At 50.1% G+C, this 27,326-nt stretch overlaps 1 protein-coding gene across 12 annotated transcripts in view; it reads left to right on the top strand.

Annotated features, from left to right (window-relative positions):
• The window catches only part of GREB1 (growth regulating estrogen receptor binding 1), a 133,734-nt gene that overhangs the window by 93,138 nt on the left and 13,270 nt on the right, over window positions 1–27,326 (top strand). For 9 of the 12 annotated variants that reach the window (XM_044926237.2, XM_044926239.2, XM_044926240.2 and 6 more), the window contains 12 exons: window positions 531–728; window positions 1,355–1,535; window positions 3,519–3,714; window positions 5,693–5,829; window positions 7,405–7,744; window positions 9,187–9,302; window positions 10,567–10,766; window positions 13,222–13,311; window positions 15,511–16,115; window positions 18,708–18,810; window positions 22,818–22,976; window positions 23,916–24,058. In XM_044926237.2, the coding sequence (XP_044782172.2) occupies window positions 531–728; window positions 1,355–1,535; window positions 3,519–3,714; window positions 5,693–5,829; window positions 7,405–7,744; window positions 9,187–9,302; window positions 10,567–10,766; window positions 13,222–13,311; window positions 15,511–16,115; window positions 18,708–18,810; window positions 22,818–22,976; window positions 23,916–24,058 (2,468 nt within the window). Of the gene's footprint in view, window positions 1–530; window positions 729–1,354; window positions 1,536–3,518; window positions 3,715–5,692; window positions 5,830–7,404; window positions 7,745–9,186; window positions 9,303–10,566; window positions 10,767–13,221; window positions 13,312–15,510; window positions 16,116–18,707; window positions 18,811–22,817; window positions 22,977–23,697; window positions 23,721–23,915; window positions 24,059–27,326 lie in introns of those variants that run through there. The other 3 variants (XM_044926233.2, XM_044926243.2, XM_044926244.2) reach the window with 3 other exon arrangements.

The raw sequence follows: 27,326 nt of genomic DNA, 5'->3' as shown, positions 1-27,326 counted from the left end.
CCAGTGGAAAAGGTGTTTCCCTAGCATCAAAGTAGACCTAATACCTAACTTTCATTTTAGTCTTTAACAAGAACAGTCTTATTTTACTCTGAAATGTACATCTGTACACTTTGCTTTCTCTGAGTTGATTTCTTGTTTATCAATGCACTGTTGGAATGTTTTATTCATGCTATGTTCCTGAGGGGCTCTGCTGGTCTCCTCCTCTTCCTGAGAACCTGCAGCCTCTTCAGAAGTCCAATCTCAGCATCAGCTTCCCTGGGATCCCATCCTTGTCCTCTCCAGGTGGAGTAGGTCTCAGCCCCTGGGATCCCCGAGTGCTGTTCATCTTTTAATTTTTAAGTCAGGAATAGGGTGTGACATGACCAGCATGGTGTATAGCCCAGAGCAGGAACTCAATGAATGCTGGTCTTTTCCCGTTCCCTCATCCCTGTGTGGGCCGGATGGGGCCCTTGCTTGAGTCCCCCACAGAGTCCAAGGCTGTAGTGGTCTGCTCGTGGTGCACCTCACCCTGACGGGGGCTGTGGTTCCAGGTTACCATCTGGAGCCCCACCGCATCCGGCCCTTCCAGCTGGCTGTGGCCCAGAAGCTCCTCTCCCACGTGTGTTCAATCGCGGATTCCAGCACCCAGAATCTGGACTTGGGATCCTTTGAGAAGGTGGACTTTCTGATTTGTATTCCACCCTCAGAAGTGACTTACCAGCAGACCCTCTTCCATGTCTGGCATTCAGGTATGGGCCCTTTTGGGGTTTCCCTGGTGGCTCAGTGGTAAAGAAGCTGCCTGCAATGTAGGAGCCACAGGAGACATGGGTTCGATCCCTGGGTCGGGAAAATCCCCTGGAGGAGGGCATGGCAACCCACTGCAGTATTCTTGCCTGGAGAATCCCATGGACAGAGGAGCCTGGCAGGCTACAGTCTATGGGGTCACAAAGAGTTGGACATGACTGAAGCAACTTAACACGGCATGTCATGGGCCTTTCACGGAGTGTCTGATATCTGTCTGGGTGCAGAAGCTCTGATGTACCTACATTCAGATTTGGATTCTAACATCATCTTTGCTTCTGAAGCAGAGGGGGCAGTAGCTCATGAAGCTGATGCCCGGAGGAAGCCACTTGTTCATGATTTTATAAACTGTTAAAGGCAAGGCATCACTAGAATATTCCCTCTGTTCCACTCAAGTCAGTGAACTATATTCTGGTATCTGGCCTCCTGACTCATGCATAAGTCCTCCATCCCTGTAGCCTCTGGGCCCAGCTTGGAGCCTGCCACATGGGAGATCCTGCTCAAGGGTCTGTTGATGACTCAAAAACCTCACAGCCATGTTTGGAGCTACTGATGTATTTTCACTGTGTTGCAGGGGTTTTGCTGGAGCTGGGCTTGGAGAAGGAGCACGTGACCAGGCAGAGAGTGGAGCAGTATGTTCTGAAGCTCGATGCCGAAGCACAGACGAAGTTCAAGTCCTTCCTGCAAAACTCCTTTCAGAATCCGCACACACTCTTCGTCCTCATCCATGACCATGCCCACTGGGATCTTGTGAGGTTAGACTGGCTGTGGCATAGGGCAGGGCTGGCGTTTCCCTTATTTGAATGAAAATGTGTGGATCATATGGGTTTCCCTGGTGGCATAGTGGTAAAGAATCTGCCTGGCGATGCAGGAGACGCAGGTTTGATCCCTGGGTCAGGAAGATCCCTTGGAGAAGGAAATGGCAATCCACTCCAGTATTTTTGCCTGGGAAATCCCATGGACAGGTACGCCTGGCGGGCTACAGTCCATGGGGTTGCAAAGAGTCAGACGTGACTTAGCGACTAAGTGTGCATGCACACAACGTATGGATAATATTTGCTACAGGGGGTGTAAGTGTTAAAAAGATGAATGATGTTGGGGGCTTAGCATTTGTTGGCAGGTGCTGTGGGGCTGTTTCAGACCACAGGGCCAGAAGTTAGCTGAGGTGTCATCTCAGGTGGTCTCTGGTGGTGGTTTAGTCGCTAAATTGTGTCCGACGTTTGCGACCCCATTGACTGTAGCCTGACAGGCTCCTCTGTCTATGGGGTTCTTTAGGCAAGAATACTGGCGTGGGTTGCCATTTCCTTCTCCAGGGGATCTTCCCGACCCAGGGATCATAGCTCTGGACCATGTGGGTCACAGCTGCTGCCCTTCCCCAGTCTCCTGCATTGCAGTATGGATGCAGTATGGATTCTTTACCAACTGAGCTATGAGGGAAGCCCTAAAAGGCCTCTAAAAGGGATCATTATGGAAATTGGAGAAGGTGGGCATCCTGCTCAACATCACAGGCTGGGTTGGGGGGAGAAAGGTGGCAGGGGCAGAATAGTGGGTACTGCATTAGTGCCAGAAAGGGACCCAGATGGGAGGAGCTCTACCCAACCTCTTCCTGACCGCGCCTCATAGCTCTGGACCATGTGGGTCACAGCTGCTGCCCTTCCCAAGGTGATTTCACTTACTCAGCTCAAATGAACATAAATCTGGATGAATTTCACATAGTCTCAAGCTTGGAGTCTTGCAGGGTTCCTGGGTGTTTCAGTGAGACTGGGGTTGTGTGTTTAGACACCGCCCCCGACCTGGATGAGGAGGGAGGGAAGATGATGGGTCAGACCTCAGAGGAAGGCTTTGATTTACAGCAGGTGCAGAAGTGCAGGGCTGGCCAGAGCCTTAAAGTTCACCCAGGTAAAGGGTGTCTAGTCTAGCACTGGGCGAATTTGAACATTCTGAGTTGTATAAAAAGCTATATTGTCCATTTTCCTTTGGTGGGTAGGTTTTTCCAAGTGGTGACCTGCCACCCAAGAGGTTAGGCACTGATTTTTTTCCCCATCCCCCTCAATTTACAGAAGACAACACTTGGGGCCCCTGTCCCACAGAGGAAGACTGAGAGGCTACTGTCTCCTCCGCCTCTGTTCAAAGTGCTTCCTATTGCTGGTCCTATGCTGTAACATTTGGGAGAGAATGTACCATTTTAGGTGCTCTTTGGATCAATTCAAGGGCACAGGACTTTAGAGAAAAAACCTTAAGGAGATGGGTGTACAATCAGGTTGGCCCAAGGGAGAAAAGGCACCTCATTGGCGGCTGGGTGAGCGTCCCTGTGCTAGAGAAACAGGTGGACTGTATTGTGGAAGCGCTTCTCTGTAAACACTGCTCCCCCAGCCAGGCTTTTAATAGGTCATGATTGGGGAGTCCCTGACAGGTGCTGAAGTGCACTCAGATATTTTTTTCTTTTCTTTTTTGGCCACACCCTATAGCTTACAAGACCTTAGTTCCCTAGCTAGAGATCGAACCCACACCCTTGGCCTTGAAAGCGAGGAGTTGTAACTACTGTACTGCCTGGAAATCCCACTGGGTTCTTTCTTTAAAATTTCATTGTCCTAGTCAAGGGCAGAGTTCTAAGCTTCAGTGTTGGCAGCACTGGGGGGGCTCATTATCAACTGATCCAAATGTTCGATCCTGGTCAGGTGACAGGGCAACGCTGGTCGTTCCACTTACCATTTCTTCTCCCCCTTTTCCTCCCTCAGTAGCGCTGTTCATAACCTCTACTCCCAAAGTGACCCGTCTGTGGGGCTGGTAGACAGATTGCTCAACTGCAAGGAGGTGAAGGAGGCCCCCAACATTGTGACACTCCACGTGACCTCCTTCCCGTACGCGCTGCAGACGCAGCACACCCTCGTCAGCCCCTACAACGAGATCCACTGGCCGGCCTCCTACAGTGACGTGAGTGCCTGGGCGGCTGGGCCCGCTGCACCGGTGACCTTGGGCTGGGAGAGGCTCTGTTCAGTAAAGATTTGACTGATGTGCCCAGCTGGGGGTCAGTGGGTTCCAACTCCTTAGTTCTTTGATTGTACCCAGGGTTGGAGTTAAACCCTTCTTTGTCTTTGGAAACCTTCCTGCAGTGCACTTCCTGGCTTCCACCTTAAGAGCTCGTAAGGGAGTGCGCTTGGTTTGTTGTTTCTCTGGTGACTGAAGCTCTCTGAGTGGCTGAAGCTCTCACTCTCCTGGTGTTGGACATCGAGGCTTCTAGGGCTGTGAGGACTTGGGGTGACTCTAAGTTTGTCTAGAAGTGTTCCTATTTTTCCTATCCTTGCCTCCTTCAGCAGTGAGGTTTGAAATCTCCTTTCTCAAACTGAACACACATCCACAAACCCTAGTGAGTTTTATTTCAGCTTATCATCTGCCATTTTCTCACCAAAATAGAAGACAGCAGTCATTCTTGTAATGTGAAAACTCTGGATGTTTGGATTCTGCCTAATTATACAAGCAAGTGGTAGACATCAAGTTCTGGACTTTTTCGAAGCATCTCGGAGTCACTGAGCAACCTCTAGAGGTGCTGATGCTTGGTTTGCAGCCAACTGACTCAGAATCAGAGGTAGAGACAGCAGTTGGGAACTTCCCTGGTGGTCCAGTGGTTAAGAATCTGCCTTGCAATGCAGGGGATGAGAGTTTGATCCCTGGTTGGGGAACTAAGATCCTACATGCCCTAGAGCAACTAAGCCCATGCGCTGCAACCACCAAGTCTGAGCGCCACACCTGGGGAGTCTGTGAGCCCCAAGGAAAGACCCTGCATGCTGCAATTAACAGCTGACTGCCAAATATGTACACATATATACATACATGGTGACGGCAGTTGTTTTCATGCAGTGCTTACCATGAGCCTGGCAGGCAACGTTCAAAGTGCTTTATCTCATGAACTCAGATAAGACGCAGATGCTACACTGATTTCTGATTTACAAATAAGGAAGATGAGGCAGAGGGGATGGGTTAAGCCACTTACCTAAAGCCATGCATCTAGAAAGTTCTAGAGCCAGACTAGGATATAACCCAGTCTGGCTGACTCCATGGTCCTCACGCTTAACCCTTGTGCTACCTGAGGGTATAGTTCATGGTAAAGAATCTACCTGTAAAGCAGGAGACCCCAGTTTGATTCCTGTGTTGGGAAGAGCTGCTGGAGAAGGGATAGGCTGGCTACCCACTCCAATATTCTTGGGCTTCCCTTGTGGCTCAGCTGGTAAAGAGTCCGCTTGCAATGCTAGAGACCTGGGTTTGATCCCTGGGTTGGGAAGATCCCCTGGAGAAGGGAAAAGCTACCCACTCCAGTATTCTGGTCTGGAGAATTGCATGGACTGTATAGTCCATGGGGTCGCAAAGAGTTGGATGTGACTGAGCGACTTTCACTTTCACTTTTGTACTTTTAGCATCCTTCCCCAACTTCCCTCTTCTCTGAAGTTTGATAAGCTCTGATGTTAGTTTGTGAGGAATTTTATATCAACGTGAGTAAAATTGGTTAGATAAATGCTTTTCTTTCTGCTGATGTAATAACAGCTGAATGCAAAAATCATTGATTTGCCTATTCCTAAAGCCAGTTAAAATTGTTGGAAAGAAGCAGTTTCAACAAAGAAAGTTGTGTGTCTAAAAAAAAAAGAAAAGAAAACAAGGTTGATTTTCTTCTTGGCCAAGGCACTGGCATCAGTTGAATGGAAACATCTTGAGTGATGGGGAGGCACTGGCCTTTGTGCATGGAGTGCTCTGTGCTCTGGGTCTGCAGAGGAAAGACGTTTATAAAAGGTCACCCAGGGCACTGCAGAGTCAGCTGAGTTTAGATCAAGATGCTGTTCAGGTCCTTGCCCCCAGCACGTGACCTTCACGGTTCCCACAAATGTGTCGTTGGCGTGACCAAGGTGCATCTGTGTTTTAGGGCGTGGACTTGTATCCTGAGAACAAGAAGTACTTCGGGCTGTCTGAGTTCATCGAGTCCACACTCTCAGGACACAGCCTCCCATTGCTGAGATACGACAGCTCCTTTGAGGCCATGGTCACTGCACTCGGAAAAAGGTACACGTCTCTCTCGAAGTTCCTAAAACTGCTCAGTAGTCAAGTGCCAGGTGAGGAATGAGTGTGCAGCCAGGGCATATCTGGGGAGCAGGTCACCTGCCTCCCTTCCTGGGTGACTCAAGTCGCTCCAGTGAAGCGACCTTAGTTTATTCTTCGTTTTGCATATTGGGCTGGTGATATCACGTTGGTGCTCCAGAAAATTTGAGAGTGAGAATGGACAGAAATATGCTGGAATGTGGGACTGTGTGTCTGAGATTCAAGGGAGGGCAAGAAAATGGGAGGAAGTAAGATGCCAAAAGGTGTAAAGGGAGACAGAGTGGTGATCAGTTGGCTTTGTCTTTATTTCCTTTATCTTCCATGTGCCTATTTTGTTCCAAGAGCCTTACTTTCATTATCTTATTTAGTCCTCCCGACCTCTCCAAGACAGCTGTTATTATTATTCACATTTGCAAATAAACTGAGACTCAGGGAGACCCCATGACTTCCTAAGGCCATACATCTAGAAAGTGACAGAGCTGGGTCTAAACCCAGAATCAGTATTACCTTTTCAACCCTGTCACAGCAGACCCCCGAGGTGGGTATCAACGTTGTCACTTTACAGATGAAGAAACGGAGGCTTAGGGAGGTTAAAGGCTGACATCCACACAGTGTATACATGGAAAAGGCAGGCCCAGATTTACAGACCGTCTAATAAAAAACACTTGGGGCTTCCCTGGTGGCTCAGCAGTAAAGAACCTGCCTGCCAATGCAGGAGACACAGGTTCAATCCCTGAGTCGGGAAGACCCCCTGGAGGAGGACGTGGCAACCTGCTCCAGTATTCTTGCCTGGACAGAGGAGCCTGGTGGGCTACGGTCCATTGGGTCACAAAGGATCAGACACAAATGAAGTGACTTCACACGTGCATGCAATATAAAACAAAATGAATGGCTCTGCTGCTCACGGTGGATGTTGAGCTGAGCTCTGTTGTTTCTCCTCGTGGCAGCTTGTTCTTCTCACTTGTCGATAAAGAGAGTGAGTTAGATCTGTACTTCCTAAACTGCGTTCCAAACTAGGGTGCTGCACACTAATAGCTGTTATGCCAAAAGGGGTTCCATGGTCATACGTGTTTGATAAACCTTACATTTACCAAAAGGTTCTTTTTCCCAATGAGAGTTGTCAGTGCCTTCCATTGCCACGTGTGTGTGCTGTGAATCTCCAGGAAAGGGCTAGCATGCAAGGCATGTCCAGTGTCTTGTGAGATTAGTGTTCCCCAGCACTCCCTTTGGGAAACTGTCATTCAGCTCTGATGCTGATGGATTTCATCAGGCCAGGTGGATTGTCAGCTGAGCTCCCGTAGCCTTGCCAAGGGAAGATCTCCTCCAAGATGTTACACTGAGGCTGTGTGAACAGATCTTTGTCCTGCCTCTGCTTCTCTGTTCAGTTCCCCAGATCCTCCTGTAGCAAGCATGCCCTTTGCACTGGATGGCAGATATCTGGTTACCGGTTGGCCCTGGAAAGCCTTGCTCTCCCGGAGCGCTTGGGCATCCTTGGAGTCACAGCCCCGGGTCACGGCGTGGTCTCTCTGTTCCTTGCAGGTTCCCCCGCCTGCACAGCGCGGTGATCAGGACCTTTGTTCTCGTGCAGCACTACGCGGCCGCCATGATGGCCGTGAGCGGCCTCTCGCAGATGAAGAACTACACATCCGTGGAGACGCTGGAGATCACACAGAACCTCATCAACTCCCCGAAGCAGTGCCCCTGCGGCCACGGGCTCATGGTCCTGCTGCGGGTGCCCTGCTCCCCACTGGCGGCCGTGGCCTATGAGCGGCTGGCCCACGTGCGGGCACGGCTGGCCCTGGAGGAGCACTTTGAGATCATCCTGGGGAACCCCACCTCGGGCATCACCATCGGGAAGCACTTCCTGAAGCAGCTCAAGGTGGGGACAGGCGGGGACAGACTCCTAGGAGGACGGATGAGCGGAGATGATGACCAGGGGGCGGGGATAGACACCTGGGAGGGCGGGCAGGACGACCAGGGGGCCGGGAGCAGAGGGGAAGGGGTGCGCTGGTGATGAACTTTATGTCTCTTCCAACGTGGCCTCTGCACACCCGGCCACCCCTCCAGGCTCCTCTCCTAACCACATCCCTACCTGCATCTTTCAGTCCAGCTTTACCACATTATTTATAAAGACTGCACCCTCCCCAACACCTTGTCGTGCTCTTTCAAAGTTCTGGTCCGTGCCACGATTTTCTTTCTTTCCAGGGGTTCATTTCTTTTCCTCTTTTGTTTAGCTAATACCCGTCGGTCCACAGAATTCAACTCAGAATCTTTCCTTCTTTCAGGAAGCCTCACTTCCCCCTCCTTGCCCTCTGCCCCCAACCTGGCACAGGTTCTGTTTTCCCTGCCTGTTATCTTGCTTCTCCCCCAGCAGGGGAGGGCAAGGACACCCCCACACATCTCAGCCCCCCAAACGAGCATAGTGCCTGGCCCATAGACCTCGCTCTCCGCTAGACCTCCAGGTGACAGATGATATGAAAGGCATAGGGCAAGAATATTGAGCAATTGGGAAGGAATTGTGGCACCCCACTCCAGTACTCTTGCCTGGAAAATCCCATGGATGGAGGAGCCTGGTAGGCTGCAGTCCATGGGGTCGCTAAAAGTCGGATACGACTGAGCGACTTCACTTTCACTTTTCACTTTCATGCATTGGAGAAGGAAATGGCAATCCACTCCAGTGTTCTTGCCTGGAGAATCCCAGGGACGGGGGAGCCTGGTGGGCTGCTGTCTATGGGGTCACACAGAGTCGGACACGACTGAAGTGACTTAGCAGTAGCAGTTAGCAGCTCCACAATGGGGAGAGCATGGTACAAAATGTTAGACAGTTGAGGATATACGATATGAAGTGAAGTGTTAGTCGCTCAGTCGTGTGCAACTGTTTGCAACCCCATAGACTATAGCCCACCAGGCTCCTCCGTCCATGCAGTTCTCCAGGCAAGAATACTGGAGTGGATAGCCATTCCATTACTACAGGGGATCTTCCTGACCCAGGGATCAAACTGGATCTCCTGCATTGCAGGCAGATTCTTTATCATCTGAATCCCCAAGGAACGCCTGAGGATGTATACTTTCTAGCAAAGGTTAAGGCAGTCGGTTGACAGATGTTTCTTTAATGGCTCATGAGTGCCAGGCAGTGTTCTACGTGGCTGGGAATCCAGCGGTGAAGCCGACGGGGTGCTTATTTGCAGTATAAATTTGATAAGGTTCAGACGAGGCATTGCAAGGGCTCTAAATCAGCAGGAGGACATCAGGGTTCCTTAGCTCTGGGCTAGTTGGGAAGGGTGGCGTCCCACAGTCGTCTCCCTCTTTAATTATCTGCAGGTGTGGCAGAACATAGAGGACGCGGAGTGGCGGCCTCAGACGTACTTGGAGTTGGAGGGCCTGCCTTGCATCCTGATCTTCAGTGGGATGGACCCACACGGGGAGTCCTTACCAAGGTGAGTGAGTTGGGGGGCTGAGCTCCTGGGGGTCTGTGAGGAGCCAGCCGCCTGGGCAACCCCGGGGGCTTTACCAGGTCAGGCTTCCCCTCCCCGACTCTCGGTGGGGCACTCACATCATAGTCATCAGTGGCTTGTATCTTTATGGTGACAGTTTTCCAGCACATGGCAGTGAAAGGTGTCTGGGCCTGGGCAGCTTTGCCCAGTTCTGAGACGGGAACCCCTTGAGCTGAGAGGGGAGAGTGTGGGGACTGCTGCTGGGCTCCATGGGTGGAGGCCTTGGGGCTGATGAGGAAACCGAGGTTTCTAGAGATTAAGCCGCCATGGTGGATGGTGGACTCAGTGCTGGCCTGGCTTCTTTCCGCTGGGCCACACCACACTTATAGAAGGGCCGCTTTGCATTGTGTACTCACGGGCCAGCTAAAAGCGGCTCCAAACTGTTCGGCCTTGGTTGTGGCTGTGTCATGGATCAAGTCTTCCAGGCCTCAGCTCCATTGGACTAAGACAATGCCTTTATCTTAAATTTGAGTGAGCTTTACTGAACTCCTTAGCATGTGCCCCTTGCAACGTTAGTATTACTGCCCTGTTTTATAGGTGAGTGAATGAAAGGCCATTTTCCTGAGGTCACAGGAGCAGGAGTTACAGAGCCTGATTGCAGCCCCGACCCGCCTCTCTCTAAGCCCTCTGCTGTTCCCCCGAGTCTGCCCCACCCATCCTGTGTGTCCACCCCACATGTGTCATGACTCACTGGAGTGTCTTCCCAGACAGACTCTGGTTTCCAATGTGTCAGTGACTCAATGACCATCCTTTCCCTCGCATGAGACATGGTCCTGCACACATTTTAAATGTTGTTGGAATAATCAAGTGTCTACTTACTGCATATATCCTTCGTAACAGTACACTTAAGTGGTTATTAATATTCATTCATATCCTTCAGATGAAAAAAATCTGAGCCTCCCGAGAAGTTGCCCACTTTGTCTAAGGTCCTGTCGCCACGAAGAGGCAGGGCTGGAACTCAGGCCTCGTTCTCATCTGACCAGAAAGTCGGTGTTCTTTTGATTCCAGGCAGCACAGGGCTAAGTACCCAGCAGGGGCCCCCAGAGGCTTACAGTCAAATGGACTTCGGTGCTCAGGGCTCATGGTGCTTTTCCATTGGCCTGAGTCCTGGGGGCCTTCTGAGGCAGGCAGGGTGCTGGTCCCTGGCATGCAGCGGTGCTTCCTGGTAGAAGGCTCTCGATAGATCCCTTCTTCCGCCTCCTCCCAGGTCCCTGCGGTACTGTGACCTGCGGCTCATAAACTCCTCCTGCCTGGTGAGGACGGCCCTGGAGCAGGAGCTGGGCCTGGCCGCGTACTTCGTGAGCAGTGAGGCTCCCCTGGAGAAGGGCGCCAGGACCGAGGCCTTGGAGAGCGATGCGGAGAAGCTGAGCAGCACAGACAACGAGGACGAGGAGCTGGTGACGGAAGGTGGGGAGGCCGGTCCAGCCCCCTGTCCCCACTCAGGGTGGTCCTTGGCCTGTCTGCTGGTCAGCGGCTCCCAGTGAGAACCATCTAGATAACATCTTTAGGAAAAATCCTTCAGTGATTTCATATTTTGCTTCCCCTCCCCCTATTTTTGGAGAAGGAAATGGCAACTTGCTTCAGTATTCTTGCCTGGAAAATCCATGGACAGAGAAGCCTGGCGGGCTGCAGTCTATGGAGTTGCAAAAGTCAGACACGACTTAGCCACTGAACCACCCACCACTACTCCTCATTTTTGGTGGTGTGAGAATATGGAAATCCCATCAAGTTCTTTAAAGCTCTAAGATTCTTAAGAAGTTGGAAGAAAAATGGAGATTTCCTAGGGTTTAAGTCCATGCCTTGCTTGAATTGCTGGTGGAATTACTGGCTGGTTTAAGATTCACTCGCTTATGTCTTCTATGTGAATTCACAGGAGGTGTCTGTTATTGGGATTTATGGAAACAGGCCAATTTTGTCTGCAGACATGAGAGTTTGACACCATGTGTTTTAATAGGACACATAAATCAGGGCTGGAGAAGGCAATGGCACCCCACTCCAGTACTCTTGCCTGGAAAATCCCATGGACGGAGGAGCCTGGTAGGCTGCAGTCCATGGGGTCGCTAAGAGTTGGACACGACTGAGCGACTTCACTTTGACGTTCACTAAATTATGGCAATGCAAGGCATCTGGCTGTCATCAACAGGACAGGGAGAAAAAAAATTGAAAGCTGCTGCCATGAAAGTGCAGGGCATTTGCGGGGTTTGGTGTAGTGGAGAATGAGACCGAAGGAGAGCCAGCAGACCAGAGCGCCTCTTCCACACCCATCCCCTGACTCTGGCTATGTGCGTTTGGACAGGTCACGTCACCTCTTCTAGCCTCAGATGGCCCATCCGTAAAATGGGGAGGAAAGACCCTCCTGGTGCTGTAGAAGCTTTTCACAGGTGTGGGTGGGACCCTGACATGAAATCGCCCATGGAGTGAATCCACACTCTTGGCATCTTCTGACCCACTTTTCCCCTTTTCACCTCTTGGCTTCTGGCCCCCATGCTGCCCCTTGAGCTTTGGCCACATTCATCTCATGGTTGTGCCCTGCTCTGTCACCTCTGGGCCACACAGTTGCTCTCCCAGCCACTTGAGTTCCCTCTGCCCCATGCTTCACCTGGAAACCCCAGCTGGCCATTCAGAACTGGGGTCAGGGTCGCCTCTCCAAGGACGTCTTCCCTCTCCTGCTTCCTCCTGCTGGGTGGGTGCCTGGCTCCTGGGTCCCAGGTCTGCTCTATCTGCCCTCCTTACTCTAGCCTGTAGCCAAGACCCCTGGGCAGGAGCCCCACTAACCTGCCAGTGCTTCACTGACCTGCCCTGCATCATACACCTGTCTCCTTAGCGCTCCCTCAGAGGAGGGGGCCTGGGGATGTGGATGTATGGGGGGGGGTGGGCTGATGGAGGGATGGATGGATGGGTGGATGGATGGATGGAGTAACGGATGGATGGGCAAGTGGGTGGGTGGATAGATGGATGGATGGATAGATGGGTGGATGGGTGGGTGGGTGGGTAGATGGAGGAATGGATGGATGGGTGGATGGAAGGATGGATGGGTGGGTGGATGGAGAAATGGATTGAGGAATGTATGGGCAGAAGAATGGATGGGTGGATGGAGGGATGGAGGAATGGATGGATGGATAGAAGGATGATGGATGGATGGAAGGATGGATGGACAGATGGGTGGATGGAGGGATGGATGAAGGAATGGATGGATGGAAGGATAGATGGATGGATGGGTGGATGGAGATATGGATGGAGGAATGGATGGGTGGGCGGGTGGATCGAGGAATGGATGGATAGGTGGGTGGAGGAATGGATGGATGGATGGATGATGGAAGGAAGGATGGATGGACAGATGGGTGGATGGAGGAATGGATGGATGGAAGGATGGATGGATGGATGGGTGGATGGAGGAATGGATGGATGGAAGGATGGATGGGTGGATGGATAGATGAATGGATGGGTGGATGGAGGAATGGATGGTTGGACAGATGGATGGATGGATGGAGGGATGGATGGATGGATGGAGGTAAGGATGGATGGTGGATGGAGGGATGTATGGATGGAAGGATGGATGGGTGGATGGATAGATGAATGGATGGGTGGACAGATGGAGGGATGGATGGTTGGGTGGATGGAGGAATGGAGGGATGGATGGATGGGTGGATGGAGGAATGGATGGATGGAGGAATGGATGGATGGATGGATGAAAGGGTGGATGGAGGGATGGATGGATGGATGGATGGATGGGTCGATGGAGGGCTGGTGGGATGTTTGGATGAGAGATGCTATATGTGAATGCACTTTATAAACTGAAGTGCTAGGGTAACAGATGGTACCACGATTACTAGGCCTCTTCAGTGTGTGTGTTTTGAAACAGGCTCCACGTCAGAGAAGCGGAGCCCCGTGAAGAGAGAACGATCCCGCTCCCACGACTCCGCATCTTCATCCCTCTCCTCTAAGGCATCCAGTAAGTCTCCAGGGGATAAAGATCCCACGGTTGGACTGTTTTGGTTTTCTGAGACTTCAGAGACTGAAAAGAGATTCTTTATTTTCAACTAGAACTGGAAAGAGATGGGGTCTGTGAAGAACTGACCTTTTCAGAGAGGAGGAGCATCTTTCTGGACCAGGGTTGGGGGTGATTCTGGGATTATGAGGGGTTTGGGCTGTGGTGGCTGCTGTCCCGGGAGGAGGCCTGTGCTGGGTGCTGTCAGAGGGCCACCTCTCAGTGCTCTGCAGGCAGCTGTTGGTTTGGGGAATCAGGGTGAGGAGCTTGGTGAGTGTTGCTGTCAAGTCTGAGGGCTGAGAAGCAGACACAGAAGGCTTCACTAGGGGAGAAGCAGCAAAATTTATCAAGTATCCCCTGACCTCTGGACCCGACCGCACTTGGGCGGAGGAGTGGGGAATGTGGGTCCTGGGGGCCACCTCGGCCTCAGGGGAGCAGTCTGGGGCAGCACGCGGGAGACAGATCACATGTCCTCCCACCACAAGCGTTTATGGAGAACCTGCTCTCTACCTGGCTCGGGGCACTGAGGGACCCATTAGATACACACTTGCTCGCAAGGAATTCATGGTTCCTTTGGACCAGGCTGTGTTGCAATAGGGGCTGCTATGTTTTTTCTGCACACACATTCCCACTATGAGATGTTATGCCTATTTATAGGAAGAAGTTTGCCCAAGTCGGGCAGATTTAGGGGTAGGGGGTGGTCCCTGCAGGTTTCGGAGAGCAGCTGGCCTTTGGGCCTTGAAGGTAGAGGAGGCCCTGGGGCGTGAAGGTGTGTGTGGTGCTTGGGTGCAGTGAGTGGTCCTGGCGTGGCTGCAAAGGTCGGAGCACACCAGGGGGTTCGGCCTAGGGTCTTTGATTTCTTCTCTTCCACCTTCTCACCAGCCCATGGATAACAGTGGGTCAAGCGATGAGGGTCTCCCTTACAGATGTGCACAGAAGGAGTCAAAAGAGGCCTCCCAGCAGGACCATGGACTCTGTGATGGAAGGAAGGTCTGATGTATAGGCTCAAGTCAGTCAGAAAAGCCAAATGTTACAGCTTTTTCTTATCCTTCTGCCCCAAACAACAGAGGGACCGAGGGCACCAGGGCAACCTGAGGAGTGGATGCTCCAGGCCATTAGAATAGAGAGGTGTGGTGCTTTGTTCTTCCCTGATCCTGGGCTGACAGCTTTCTAGAAGGTTCTGGGACCTGCTGGTCTGTGCAGTGTTGTCAGGCAGAGTAGAATGTCCAGGCTGCCGGCCAGCCTCCCTGTCCTGTGCGGGGACTTTCTCAGAATTCCTCAGAGAGCCCTGAGACCTTAGGGAATCTCCGATGAGATGCTTCTTGTGGCCTTCGGTACAACCCCCCGTTTCAGAGAGGGGGAAACCCCCACCTTTCAGGAGGTCCAGGGTGATAGTGGCACACTCGTGGTGAAGAACCTACCTGCCAATGCAGGAGACGAGGCAAGGGTTCAGTCCCTGCGTCAGGAAGATCCCCTGGAGGAGGGCATGGCAACCCACTCTAGTATTCCTGCCTGGAGAGTCCCATCGCCAGGGGAGCCTGGTGGGCTATTGTCCATAGGATCACAAAGAATTGGATATGACTGAAGCAAATTAGCATGCACAGGGTGATGTAAAAGATGGACCAGGGTGCCACTCCTGGGTGCCAGGAACCTACACTCACCTTGGCTTGCAACGTGGTCCACCGGTGGGGGAGGGCAAAAGAAACACTGCGTTTGGGTAGCTGCTGTGGGTGCTGCATTTTCTCTCTTGAATTCTTCTGGAAGCTAAAGAGTCGAGCCTTTTCAGTCCTGTGAGTTTTGCTGAACCGGAAGCACCGCTCTGCTGTGCAAAGGGGAGATCTGAGCTCTGGGACCCACCTGCACCAGAGCAGGAGGTGGGCTGAGCACTCACTGATGGTGAGGGTCTGGGACAGATGGGGCTGAGGGTGCAGAGGCTTGGAGGGGCGTGTGGGGCCAGGGGAGTGGTGCTGGCTCTTTCCCCACAGCACCTCTGGGCTTTGTCAGAAAGACAAAAAGTCCATATTTAACCAGAAGGGGAATTGAATTGCCTTGACAGAAATTCCCATCATTGCAGGTAAAGGGAGTCATTGCTGCAGAAGCAGGAGCTGGGGGCGGGGGGGGGAGGTGGATCCTAGGCCCTGACTGACGGGCGTGTCTCTGCAGGCTCGGCACCGTGTGGCGAGTCCTCGGCCGGACCCTCGCAGGTGGAGCGGGCCCGGTCCCCACCATCCTGTGGCCCCTCGGAGGAGGCCAGGGCCCCTGGAGAGAGACAGAGGCTCCGGGCAGCAGGGGGGTCACCGTCGGTCATCAGCAGGCACAGCCCGGGGCTGACCTCACAGCCGGATCCCAGCCTCAAGAGCGGCCAGCGCATCCAGGTGTCGGCCCCGTCGGCATCCTCCTCGGGCTCGGCCTCCTCACTGGCACTTCCCGCCGCCGGCCCACTCGTCCTGCAGGCCTCCCAGTGCTCCATGACCAAAGCCTGCCGGCAGCCGCCCGTGGTCTTCCTGCCCAAGCTGGTGTACGACATGGTCACATCCACGGATGGCAGTGGCCTGCCCAAGGCCGCCTCGCTCCTGCCCTCGCACTCGGTCATGTGGGCCAGCTCCTTCCGGCCCCTGCTCAGCAAGACCATGACGTCCACGGAGCAGTCACTCTACTACCGCCAGTGGACGGTGCCCCGGCCCGGCCACATGGACTATGGCAACCGTGCCGAGGGCCGCGTGGATGGCTTCCACCCACGCCGGCTCCTGCTCAGCGGGCCCCCCCAGGTGGGTGCTGCCCCGTGCGCCTGGGCTCTCTGGGGGGGGCAGGGGGCTTGTGTGCACACCCAGAGACTGGTTTGGGGCTGAGAGCATCCCAGAGCATCCCTTATTCGCTTCAGCCGTCCCCCAGGTGGCATCTCTCGTGGCCCTAAGGGGGCGGGTAGAGGGACCCACCTGCTGCTCATGGCAGGGTGTCCTCCGTCCTCTGACCCCAGTTTCCTCCTTTGAGTGATATGGGGCTGGAGGGATTCTCTGCAGGTCCTTCTTACTCATTCAGATTATGGTTCTGCCTTTCCCACATTACTCCATTTGGTCCTCACGGCCAGTCAGGGCGGTTCCCCCTCACTCTGACAATGGAAGCTGACCCCTGTTTCTGTCCTGCAAGATTTTGGTGAAACAGAACAGGGAGGCAGGAGGCCTGTCTCCACCCCACAGCTTATTGTATTTTTCTGACAATGAAAGATGGTTTCACCTGTCATCACGGCAGGAACCTGGGTGTGAATGTCAGGGGTCGCGAGCCTGTGATGAGGATGCATGAGGTTTGTATGGGGTCTTGGGAGAGGGGCTCAGCCACACAGAGCTGGGGTGAAGGGTGGGCCCTGCAGGGAACTGCCTGGGGCTAGAGTCAAACTAAAACATCACCAGCCTCCCTGGGCCAGTTCCAGCTCTCTCTTTGCCTCAGGGTCCTCATCTGAGAATGAGGAAGCTACAGCTGTGTCAGAAGAACAGGAGCTTTAGACAGGAGAGTAATGATAGGGCACCTGGAACATGTTCGTCTGACCCCTAGAAAGCACTGTGATTGTCCCCGTCATCATCACTGTCCCCGTTCAAGACACGTTTCCTTTTCACTCATGTTCCTTCCTTCGTCAGGTACCTATCCCAAGAAACACAAACCCACAAAAATATGTATAAAAGTGCTCAGTTTTGTATTAGTAGTTTATAGTAGTTAAATAAACTGGAAACACCTTGAGTTCCGTTGGTCATGCTTGATTGAATATACTTGGGCACAGGGCTATCATGCAGTTCAGCCACAGAAAATTTGACCTAGATCTTTATATACTGACACTGAAAGGTCTCTAAGATATCTCCACTTTAAAGATCAAGTTGCAGAATAATATATACATAGGGTCATATGAGTTACACAGAAAAACCAATGTGTGTATGTGTCTGCATGTGTGAAAATATCTTCAAAAATCCCTGACAGGAGAGCTGTCAGGGAAGGGAGCTGGAATCTGTGATTATTCTACTTTATTATTGGGCTTCCCTGGTGGCTCAGACGGTAAAGAGTCTGCCTGCCATGTGGGAGACCTGAGTTCGATCCCTGGGTTGGGAAGATGCCCTGGAGAAGAAAATGGCAACCCACTCCAGTATTCTTGCCTGGAAAATCTCATGGACGAAGGACCCTGGCAGTCTACAGTCCATAAGGTCGCAAAGAGTCAGACATGACTGAGCGACTTCACTACTATTTTTATTGATCTGTATTTCTTGTACTTTTAGATAAGCATATAGTACTTTGTGTAATTTTTTAAAAAGGGGAAATAAAATGTTTGTTATAAAGGAATCCTGGTTTTTCCATACCCTCATCTTACTGAATGTTATCAGTCTTTAAAATTTTTGCATTTTTGATAGGGGAAAATTATTTTGTATATTATAGTTTTATTAGTAAGGGTGAATATATTTTAATATCTTTATTGGTCACTGGTATATCTTTTACAATGACTTTCTGGTTTTGTCTCTCTTATTTATTTTTCCTTTAGTCCATTTGACTTTTTTTTCTTTTGCTTTGTTCTTTTAGAGTATAAGTTTTAATGCTTTGTGAATTATATGCATTCGAATATTTTCTCTAAAGCTCCCCCTGGTTGTATTTCATATTTTCATTTTGGAAGTTAGTTATTTCCATTCATCAGCATCTGTTGAATCCTTCCTATGAATCAGGCATTAAGCTGAGAACTTGGAGAGCACATTCTTAGGATGCCAAGGTGGGCAGGAGAGGAGGCTAGCCCCCAGGTCCCCTTGCATCCAGCTGTGATGTCAGTGCACTAAGACCAATAGTATACTGGCCTAGTGCTGGCTTGATGGGGGTGGGGACCCATTAATACAACAAGAGAAGGAAGTTCTGAACTTAGGAGGAGAGAGGTGTGATGCCAACCTTTCACATCTCCCACAATGAATTTTGTTATCCCGCTACAGATACATCCATTAATATAAGATCACAATTTGCAATTGAGCAAGACTTTTAAGGCATTATTAAAACATCAGTTCATTTTTTTTTTTTTTTTATAAAGTAACATTTTGTTCAGCTTGTGATGGAGTCCTAGTTCTAACAGCTTAAACAGTGTGGCCAGGTAAAATCTGGAAAGACATTTGCAATGATTGATAAGCAGGTGGGTCTCCTGCCCATGGGAGTTCATCTGTCTGCCTATGCCATGTTTCTTTGGCCACATTTTCCCCTCAAAGGTCTTTGCATCCCCCCCAGCCCTCGTTTTAATTGGGCGAGATGGTTAAGATTGGTGGATGAGGGGAGGCAAGTAAGGTGCTCAGCCAGCACACTAGACATGGACGTACTGATGGTCGGCTCCCACTTCGCTGTCCCTGCAGATCGGGAAGACGGGTGCCTACCTGCAGTTCCTCAGCATTTTGTCCAGAATGCTCATTCGGCTGACGGAAGTGGATGTTTACGATGAGGAAGAGATCAACATCAGTGAGTTCCCTGTTGATGACCCCGGGGCTTGGAATGATCTCCATCAGTTTCTCAAGTGACATTGCTTGTGTCTTTTACTTTCAAGATGGAATTCTCAGGTCAATGATCTGACTCCTCCCAAGGGCTTTGGATGGTTTTTATCTTTCCCTTGTAGTCATTTTGCTCAATCCTAGAGTAGAGCCTAGGAGGCCTTGGGGAAGATAAAATTAGGATACTAAAAATAACCGCTCTTTACTGAGTACCTTCCAAATGTCAACCACTGTGCCAGATACTTTACATAAATTACCACAATCACTTCCTCTACCACACCGTGAGACAGGTATTGGTAATCCATTTTTCTGCTAAGTAACATGTTCAGGAGCCAGCTCAGGGGTAACAGAACTGTAACCATATTAGGTTTGGTTGCTGCCTCTAGGGAGTTTCCCAGGTGGCTCAGTGAGTCAAGAATCCACCTGCCAGTGCTGGAGACACGGGTTCAATCTCTGGGTTGGAAAGATCCCCTGGAGTAGGAGGTGGCAACCCACTCTGGTATTCTTGCCTGGAGAATCCTATGGACAGAGGAGCCTGGTGGGCTACAATCCGTGGCGTCTCAGAGCTGGACACAACTGGAGCAACTGAGCATGTGTGCATGCTGCCTCTAAAAAGTGGAATTGTCCATCAGATGAGAATTCCCTTTCAGACTGCTGAGCACATAGGTCAGCATCTTGGGGCAAAATGAAAAATACATGATATGTGGGGAATAGGCTTTTCTCCTCATTCCCAGAGTGGAGTTTATCCTGATGAAGGGAAGACTGTCTTTGAACATGTTTCATGCTCATGTAGAGCACCTCCTCCATCTCCTCTTCTAGCGCCACTCCAGTGGCTCTGAACAGCCTACTGAATGAATCTGTTGGGAATGAAGGTTTGTGTAAGGAGTCGTATTATAGAGAAGGGGCCCCAGGAGGCTGCACTGGCATCTACAAGCACTTCTGTTCTGTATGTTTAAGGTGCACAACTGGATGATTTGACACACTTTGTGGAATAATCGCCACAGTCACCTCGTACAGTGACCATGTTCATTGCAGCATCATTCACAATTACCAAAATGTAGCAACAACTGTATGGTGTCCACTGAAGGATAAACGCCCGCCAGCAGTTGAGCGGATAAAGAAGGGGTATATATGTGCAATGTAGTCAGCCTTGACAGAGAAGGAAGTCCTGCCCTTTGCACACACAGAACTTCTTTACATACTCTTAACTATGTTTGCATTTTGACTGGGAGAAAATTTAGAACCCAGGAAGCCCGTCTAGCCCTTAATCTTTCCTTTGAAGGAAAAAGGAACCATATCTACACTCATCTGCACTCTCAGTTTTCCACCGTTTCCCCCACAATTTGGACCCGTATTGCAGATGAAAGTCAGTGGGTCTGCTGAGTTTCTGTCTCACGTTTTGTTGGATATACCAATGATAAAGAGGATTTGCCTGAAGTGTGTTAAACTTCACAGCCTTATTTCCTCAAATACTCTCCTGTTGCTTTGAGTTTCTCTTTGGCAAAATGTACATAATTCCCCTTTTACAGGATGTTGTGAAGATTAAATGATGTTACACATATGAAGCACTGAGCATCTATTAAATGTATAATAAGCATTCCTCTCCCTCTTCTTTTTTTTCTCTTATGGACATTTAGGATATATATATATATGAGCTTCCCTGGTGGCTCAGATGGTAAAGCGTCTGCCTACAATGCGGGAGACCTGGGTTCGATCCCTGGGTTGGGAAGATCTCCTGGAGAAGGAAATGGCAACCCACTCCAGTATTCTTGCCTGGAGAATCCCACAGACAGAGGAGCATGGTAAGCTACAGTCCATGGGGTCTCAAAGAGTCAGACACGACTGAGTGACTTCATATATATATATATATATATGGACACATGTAGCTACATGGATGTAGTATTACATATCAGTTCAGTTTAGTCGCTCGGTCGTGTCCGACTCTTTGTGACCCCATGAACCGCAGCACACCAGGCCTCCCTGTCCATCACCAACTCCTGGAGTTTACCCAAACTCATGTCCATTGAGTCAGTGATGCCATCCAACCATCCCATCCTCTGTCGTCCCCTTCTCCTCCTGCTCCCAATCTTTCTCAGCATCAGGGTCTTTTCAAATGAGTCAGCTCTTCACATCAGGTGGCCAAAGTATTGGAGTTTCAACTTCAACATCAGTCTTTCCAATGAAGACCCAGGACCCATCTCCTTTAGGACGGACTGGTTGGATCTCCTTGCAGTCCAAGGGACTCTCAAGAGTCTTCTCCAACACCACATTTTAAAAGCATCAATGCCTTGGTGCTCGGCTTTCTTTATAGTCCAACTCTCACATCCATACATGACTACTGGAAAAAACCATAGCCTTGACTAGATGGACCTTTGTTGGCAAAGTAATGTCTGTGCTTTTTAATATGCTATCTAGGTTGGTCATAACTTTCCTTCCAAGGAGTAAGCGTCTTTTAATTTCATGGCTGCAGTCACCATCTGCAGTAATTTTGGAGCCCCCAAAAATAACGTCTGACACTGTTTCCACTGTTTCCCCATCTATTTGCCATGAAGTGATGGGACCGGATGCCATGATCTTAGTTTTCTGAAAGTTGAGCTTTAAGCCAACTTTTTCACTGTCCTCTTTCACTTTCATCAAGAGGCTCTTTAGTTCTTCACTTTATGCCATAAAGGTGGTGTCATCTGCATATCTGAAGTTATTGATTTTTCTCCTGGCAATCTTGATTTCAGTTTGTGCTTCTTCCAGCCCAGCGTTTCTCATGATGTACTCTGCATATAAGTTAAATAAGCAGGGTGACAATATACAGCCTTGATGTACTCCTTTTCCTATTTGGAACCAGTCTGTTGTTCTATGTCCAGTTCTAACTGTTGCTTCCTGACCTGCATACAGGTTTCTCAAGAGGCAGGTCAGGTGGTCTGGTATTCCCATCTCTTTCAGAATTTTCCAGTTTATTGTGACCCACACAAAGACTTTGGCATAGTCAATAAAGCAAAAATAGATGTTTTTCTGGAACTCTCTTGCTTTTTCCATGATCCAGCGGATGTGGCAATTTGATCTCTGGTTCCTCTGCCTTTTCTAAAACCAGCTTGAACATCTGGAAGTTCACGGTTCATGTATTGCTGAAGCCTGGCGTGGAGAATTTTGAGTATTACTTTACTAGCACATGAGATGAGTGCAATTGTGCGGTAGTTTGAGCATTCTTTGGCATTGCCTTTCTTTGGGATTGGAATGAAAACTGACCTTTTCCAGTCCTGTGGCCACTGCTGAGTTTTCCAAATTTGCTGGCATATTGAGTGCAGCACTTTCAGTATCATGTGTATAAAATATCATATACATAAAATCAACATATTCCATAATTTGGGGTTGGACCAACTAGAATTTTTTACCTTTTTGCCAGCAAGCGTTTAATGAGCACTGTAGACTGCACGGATTACAATGTCCAATGATACATGGCAAATGTGAAGACATGGGTTGAGCCAGGAGTCGTGTTGGCATTCAGAAAGGGGAAGCCAGTGGATCTGAGCATTTATAAGCGTTTTTCTAGAGGTGCAGTGGTAGGAGTTGGGCCTTCCTGGCTGGGTAGCATTTAGGTATAAGAGCAAGAGAGAGAACTGCGTTGGTTTCTGCTGGTGCTGGCAACTAGTGTGGTATATTTGAGGGACAGGGCCAGGGAAACCACAGAGCACAGGGTTACATGTATTGGGAGGAGTGGAAGTTAGTGGAAGTCAGAAGAGCAAGCCTATCCCATAGGAAACCCAGCATGAGGCTCTTCCTCTGGATAGAGATAGATCTGAATGCACATTCTTGTTGAATTAGAAGAATCCTGAAAATGGAACATGTACCTGGGTGTTTGAGATCCTGTGGTAACTTGTCGACTCAGCATCAGTTCCACTCCAACCATCACCCTTGTGCACGTTTGAAATAAATCCTTCTCACATCCCATTTTGTCACAAATCTGTGTTTCTCCCGATCCTGTAGACCTCAGAGAAGATTCGGATTGGCATTACCTCCAGCTCAGTGACCCCTGGCCGGACCTGGAGCTGTTCAAGAAGTTGCCTTTTGACTATATTATTCATGACCCGAAGTACGAGGACGCCAGTCTGATCTGCTCACACCATCAAAGCGTAAAGAGTGAAGGTCAGATTTGTCAAACTCTTGCTTCCACCTTCTTCCAGAGTATGTGGAAATAGCCTTTTAAAGGGATGAGCTAAATCTTGCTAGTGATGAGTGAACTGGCGGTGCCTGTTAGAGCAGTGAGGTCACCACCTCTCTGGACAGGAAACGCTCTTCGACCCCATGAGGGAAGACTCACTGCTCCATTAGTGCAGAAAAATGTGAGGATGCTGTTGATGGCTTTTCATGATTGGAATACTCTGAAGATTCTTGTTAACCAAAGAAAAAGATGTATATTTTTCTATGAATTTGGGTTGTTACAACAAAATGCATCTATTTCCCATCCTTCCCTCGGTCTCTCATTTTCTCGCTCCTTCTTCGGGGACCACTAATTTTCACAGTATTATGACCCTGACGGGTTTCAGGGTCACTGGTGACAAACATCGGATGTGAGTGGCCAGTGAGATTATAAGCACTGACCGGGAAAGTTCAGTGAATGCAGTGTGAGAGGAAGATACCAGTCTCCTTGTCGATTTCATCATTTTATCTTCATTGAGCTCAGAGCAGATGCCGTTCACTGGAGCCTCCTTCATGCTTCACGTAGACCTTCTCGAATGGAGGTTGAGTGTTAAAATCTTAATTTTGCTAAGTCGTTTGAAATCCTAGCGGTGATTGTGTGCTTTGCAGCATTTGCATGTTACGTCAGCGATCGATTTACATTGTCACGGATCGAATCCTTGAATAGGTTTGTAAAACATCCGTAGCAGGATGAGTGAGACGCCGTGTGACTGTACTGTCTAGTTTATACCCCTGAGACTCTGTCCTTTCTGGCCCGTGGAGTCAGCGTGGGGCGGACAGGTGAGAGGCGATCCCGGGAAGCCCTGTTACAGTGTTTCATTGCCAACAAGCGGAACAGAGGGTATTGGTCGGGCCTCCTGGGATTAACGCTGGGATTTCGTGCAGACAGAGGGACGCACCGGAAGCCGGAGGACCTGTACGTGCGACGCCAGACGGCGAGGATGAGGCTGTCCAAGTTCGCAGCGTACAACACGTACCATCACTGCGAGCAGTGCCACCAGTACATGGGCTTCCACCCCCGCTACCAGGTAGGAGGAGCCCCCAGGCAGCCCCTCGGGTGGACTCCAGCGGGCACTTCCATGGCTCTCGGCTACATGTTTCATCGTGGCTAGCACCTCGGTCTCCTTCTTCTCGTTATGTTTGCATCCTGGAGTCAGGAGGTGGAAAGTTCTGGAAGAAGCCCCTTCGTCCTGAATCCTCCATTCCCTTCAATCATCTCTGAAATAATTATTGACGCTACCGAACAGTGATTCCCCTGGGGTGACATGTGTATTAGTGGCAGAGTTAACCAGCTATCAATCTCTTACTTTTCTTTACATCTTAGCAATCTCCAGTTAGTTCAGTGCAGTGGATACTTCCTGAGTGCTTGTTATATACTGGACACAGACTCAGAAGTGAAGAAAACCCCAGACTTGAGGCTCACAGTCTAGGGATGGACACGTGCACATAAACAGAACTCTGGAGCAGGCTAAAGCTGGCAGGAAAGTGCTATGGTTGACGTGTAGACATTATGAGGTTTAAGAGAGAAATTTGCATTTACTGAGCATCTACTACGTACCGGGCTATGTACTAGGCACTTTTTATATACCAGTACTTCCCAATTTTTAATGTGATAGAAAATGATATTTGTCCTGGACCCTGGGTAGATGGATAAGACTGCTCCCAGGGCTCTGGCTGAAGCAGTTTATGTTTAAGTGACACCTGTGTTCCATTCATTCAAGGGGCACTTGGTTAGGAATCTGTACTGTTGAGTTTCTTCTTTAATTCTCATTAAAACCCCACAAGGCTATAGCATTATCCCCATTTAATAAATGAGCATATGATACTGGGCAGGGAGCCAGGGGAGAAGGTTCTGAAGGATCAGTAAGAGTTTGCCAGGGAGCCAAGGTGGACAGAAGAGGGGGGGGGAGGAGCAAATGGCAAGTACAATAGCAGGGAGACGAGGGGTGTCTAGGGGACTCAGAAGTGACTTTAGTGGGTGTTGATGGAGCTTAGAGTGAAGGCTGGTCCCGGGACAGGAGGCTGGGTGGGTGGGCACAGACAGACCACAGAGTCATCCGTGCTGTGGGGAGGAATGGGGCCTTTGCAGTGAGAACTCTTAGTTGAGGCCTGATGAGGGCAAGGCTACCTTGGGAGGGGGTATTTCCTTCTTCTTATTTTTTAATTTTTCTATTTTTTAAATTGATTTTTTCAGTCGACGAACACTTGATAAGAAAATGAACAATTTTTCCAGTTTTTTGAGATATAATTGACAGATAACATTGTGTAAGTTTAATGTAGACAACATAATGATTTGATAAATGTATATATTGCTAAATGATCAGCACAATAAGTTGAGTTAATTAACATCCATCAGTTTTGAATAGTCTCTTACTAGTCCGTGGAGGGGCTTCCCTGGTAGTTCAGTTGGTAAAGAATCTGCCTGCAATTCAGGAGACCCTGGTTCGATTCCTGGGTCAGGAAGATCCCCTGGAGAAGGGAAAGGCTACCCACTCCAGTATTCCTGGGCTTCCCTAGTGGCTCAGACAGTAAAAGAATCTGCCTGCAGTATGGGAGACCTGGGTTCAATCTCCGGGTTGGGAAGATTCCCTGGAGGAGGGCATGGCAAGCCACTCCAGTGTTCTTGCCTGGAGAATCCCCATGGACAGAGGAGCCTGGTGAACTGCAGTCCATGGGGTCGCAAAGAGTTGGACACAACTGAGCGACTAAGCACAGCCTTGTGGAGGTTTGTGGGGGCCTGTGGGCTGGTTCTCTAGAAACAGATGGAGGGTAGGATTTTACACTGAATTTCTTTTCATTTCAGATGCAGGCAAGGAAAGAGGAGTCAGGGGCAGCTGGAGCTGATGGGAGACAGATAGCTGTGCAGCACCCAGGGGTGCAGGACAGCTCTACCAGTCCATAGCTGCCCCAGAAAGGCCTGAAGGTGACGAGGGCTCCAGCTTCCTCTGTCTGTCCCCTTTGCAGAGGGAAACAGCAGATGGTAGCTTTAATTTTCCCAAATCTTCCTGGCCTTGAGCTTAGCTGCTACTGAAGTAGCACCTGTCTCCTCTAAGCACAGATTTTTTTCAAATGATGCAATTGTACTCTAGACAAAATTAAAAAATACATATGAGTGTTTTTCAAAGGATTAAAAATGATCAGAAATCCTATTTGCTGCAGATAAACCCTCCTAACATTTCTTCCCTTGGAGATGAAGTTTTTCTTTCAAGGCAGAGAAGAATATAAGTGAAAACATTTTCTTGATCTTGAAATGTGAAGAATGCAGAGACTGGAAGGTTCAGTGCCTGGTCGCTTCAGGGTCTGCAGTGAATGAGTAGACGGAGCCTGGAGGAGGAGGAGGGGGGCAGGTCTGAGCTCCAGCCCCCGGGGCCAGCCTCTCTGTAGGCGGGTTGGGTCTGGGGCCACACTTGCAGGGGTGTGAAAATCAGGTCCCCTGAGGACACAGGGGCACATGCTGACTCTCTGCTGACAGGTCACTGCTTCTGCTGTTTGATTCTTTCTCCTCATTGCTCAAGGCTCCCCTGGGAGGCTGTCTTAGGAAATTCCTCGGTTATGTCCCTCTTTGCTCCCTCCCCTGGTCAGATTCTGTTTCTCCCTCTTCTTGGCTTTCAAAGCAGAGCCACAGTCCGTCAGATGTCACAGCCAGCACGTCCTGGCCCGTGTCAGCCCTGCCCTGGCCCCCATGGCCCTCCGGAGGGCACGGGGCAGACTAGCAGTGCATCTGCAGGGGCAGCTGAAGGGAGAGGGGTGGCTAAGGCCTTGCTGTGGACGCCAGAGCCGAGGCCTGGAGGAGGCATCCTCTGGCCTGGGCTTAGCCGGGCTGGGAGGTCACACCAGGAGCAGTGTGGGCACGGTGACTGGGTAACAGGAGGACTCTTTAGACAAAGTGGCTGGAGGTGAGGCTAGACTTAGGGATAGGAGTGAGCCCAAGACCTCTGGATGTCCACCATGGGAGTGAGGACCTAGGATTATCCATTGGTTCCTGAGTCTGGATGTGGCGCGTGAGACAGACATGCACAAGTTTACACAGTTATTGTCTTCTGCTGTTACACAGATCAGCTGTCATGAGAAAATAATCTTTGTTGAAATTAAAAATGTGACCTGGAGCATGAAGGCTTTGGTGCCCCAGCATTCCTCTGGGTCCAATCCAGAGTCCAGAAGGTCTGGGTGGCTACAGAGGCATCCCCTGGGTACCTAGGGGTCAGCACCAGGATGGGAGCCTCTGACCAATCAGGTGTGGCCTCGGGTACACACTCGCGGGTGTCCATGCTATGAACTGGCATCAGCTGGGGCAGC

The sequence above is a fragment of the Bubalus bubalis genome, chromosome 12 (assembly GCF_019923935.1).
Source record: "Bubalus bubalis isolate 160015118507 breed Murrah chromosome 12, NDDB_SH_1, whole genome shotgun sequence".
Lineage (NCBI taxonomy): Eukaryota > Metazoa > Chordata > Mammalia > Artiodactyla > Bovidae > Bubalus > Bubalus bubalis.
This window is presented reverse-complemented; position numbering and strand designations above follow the sequence as displayed.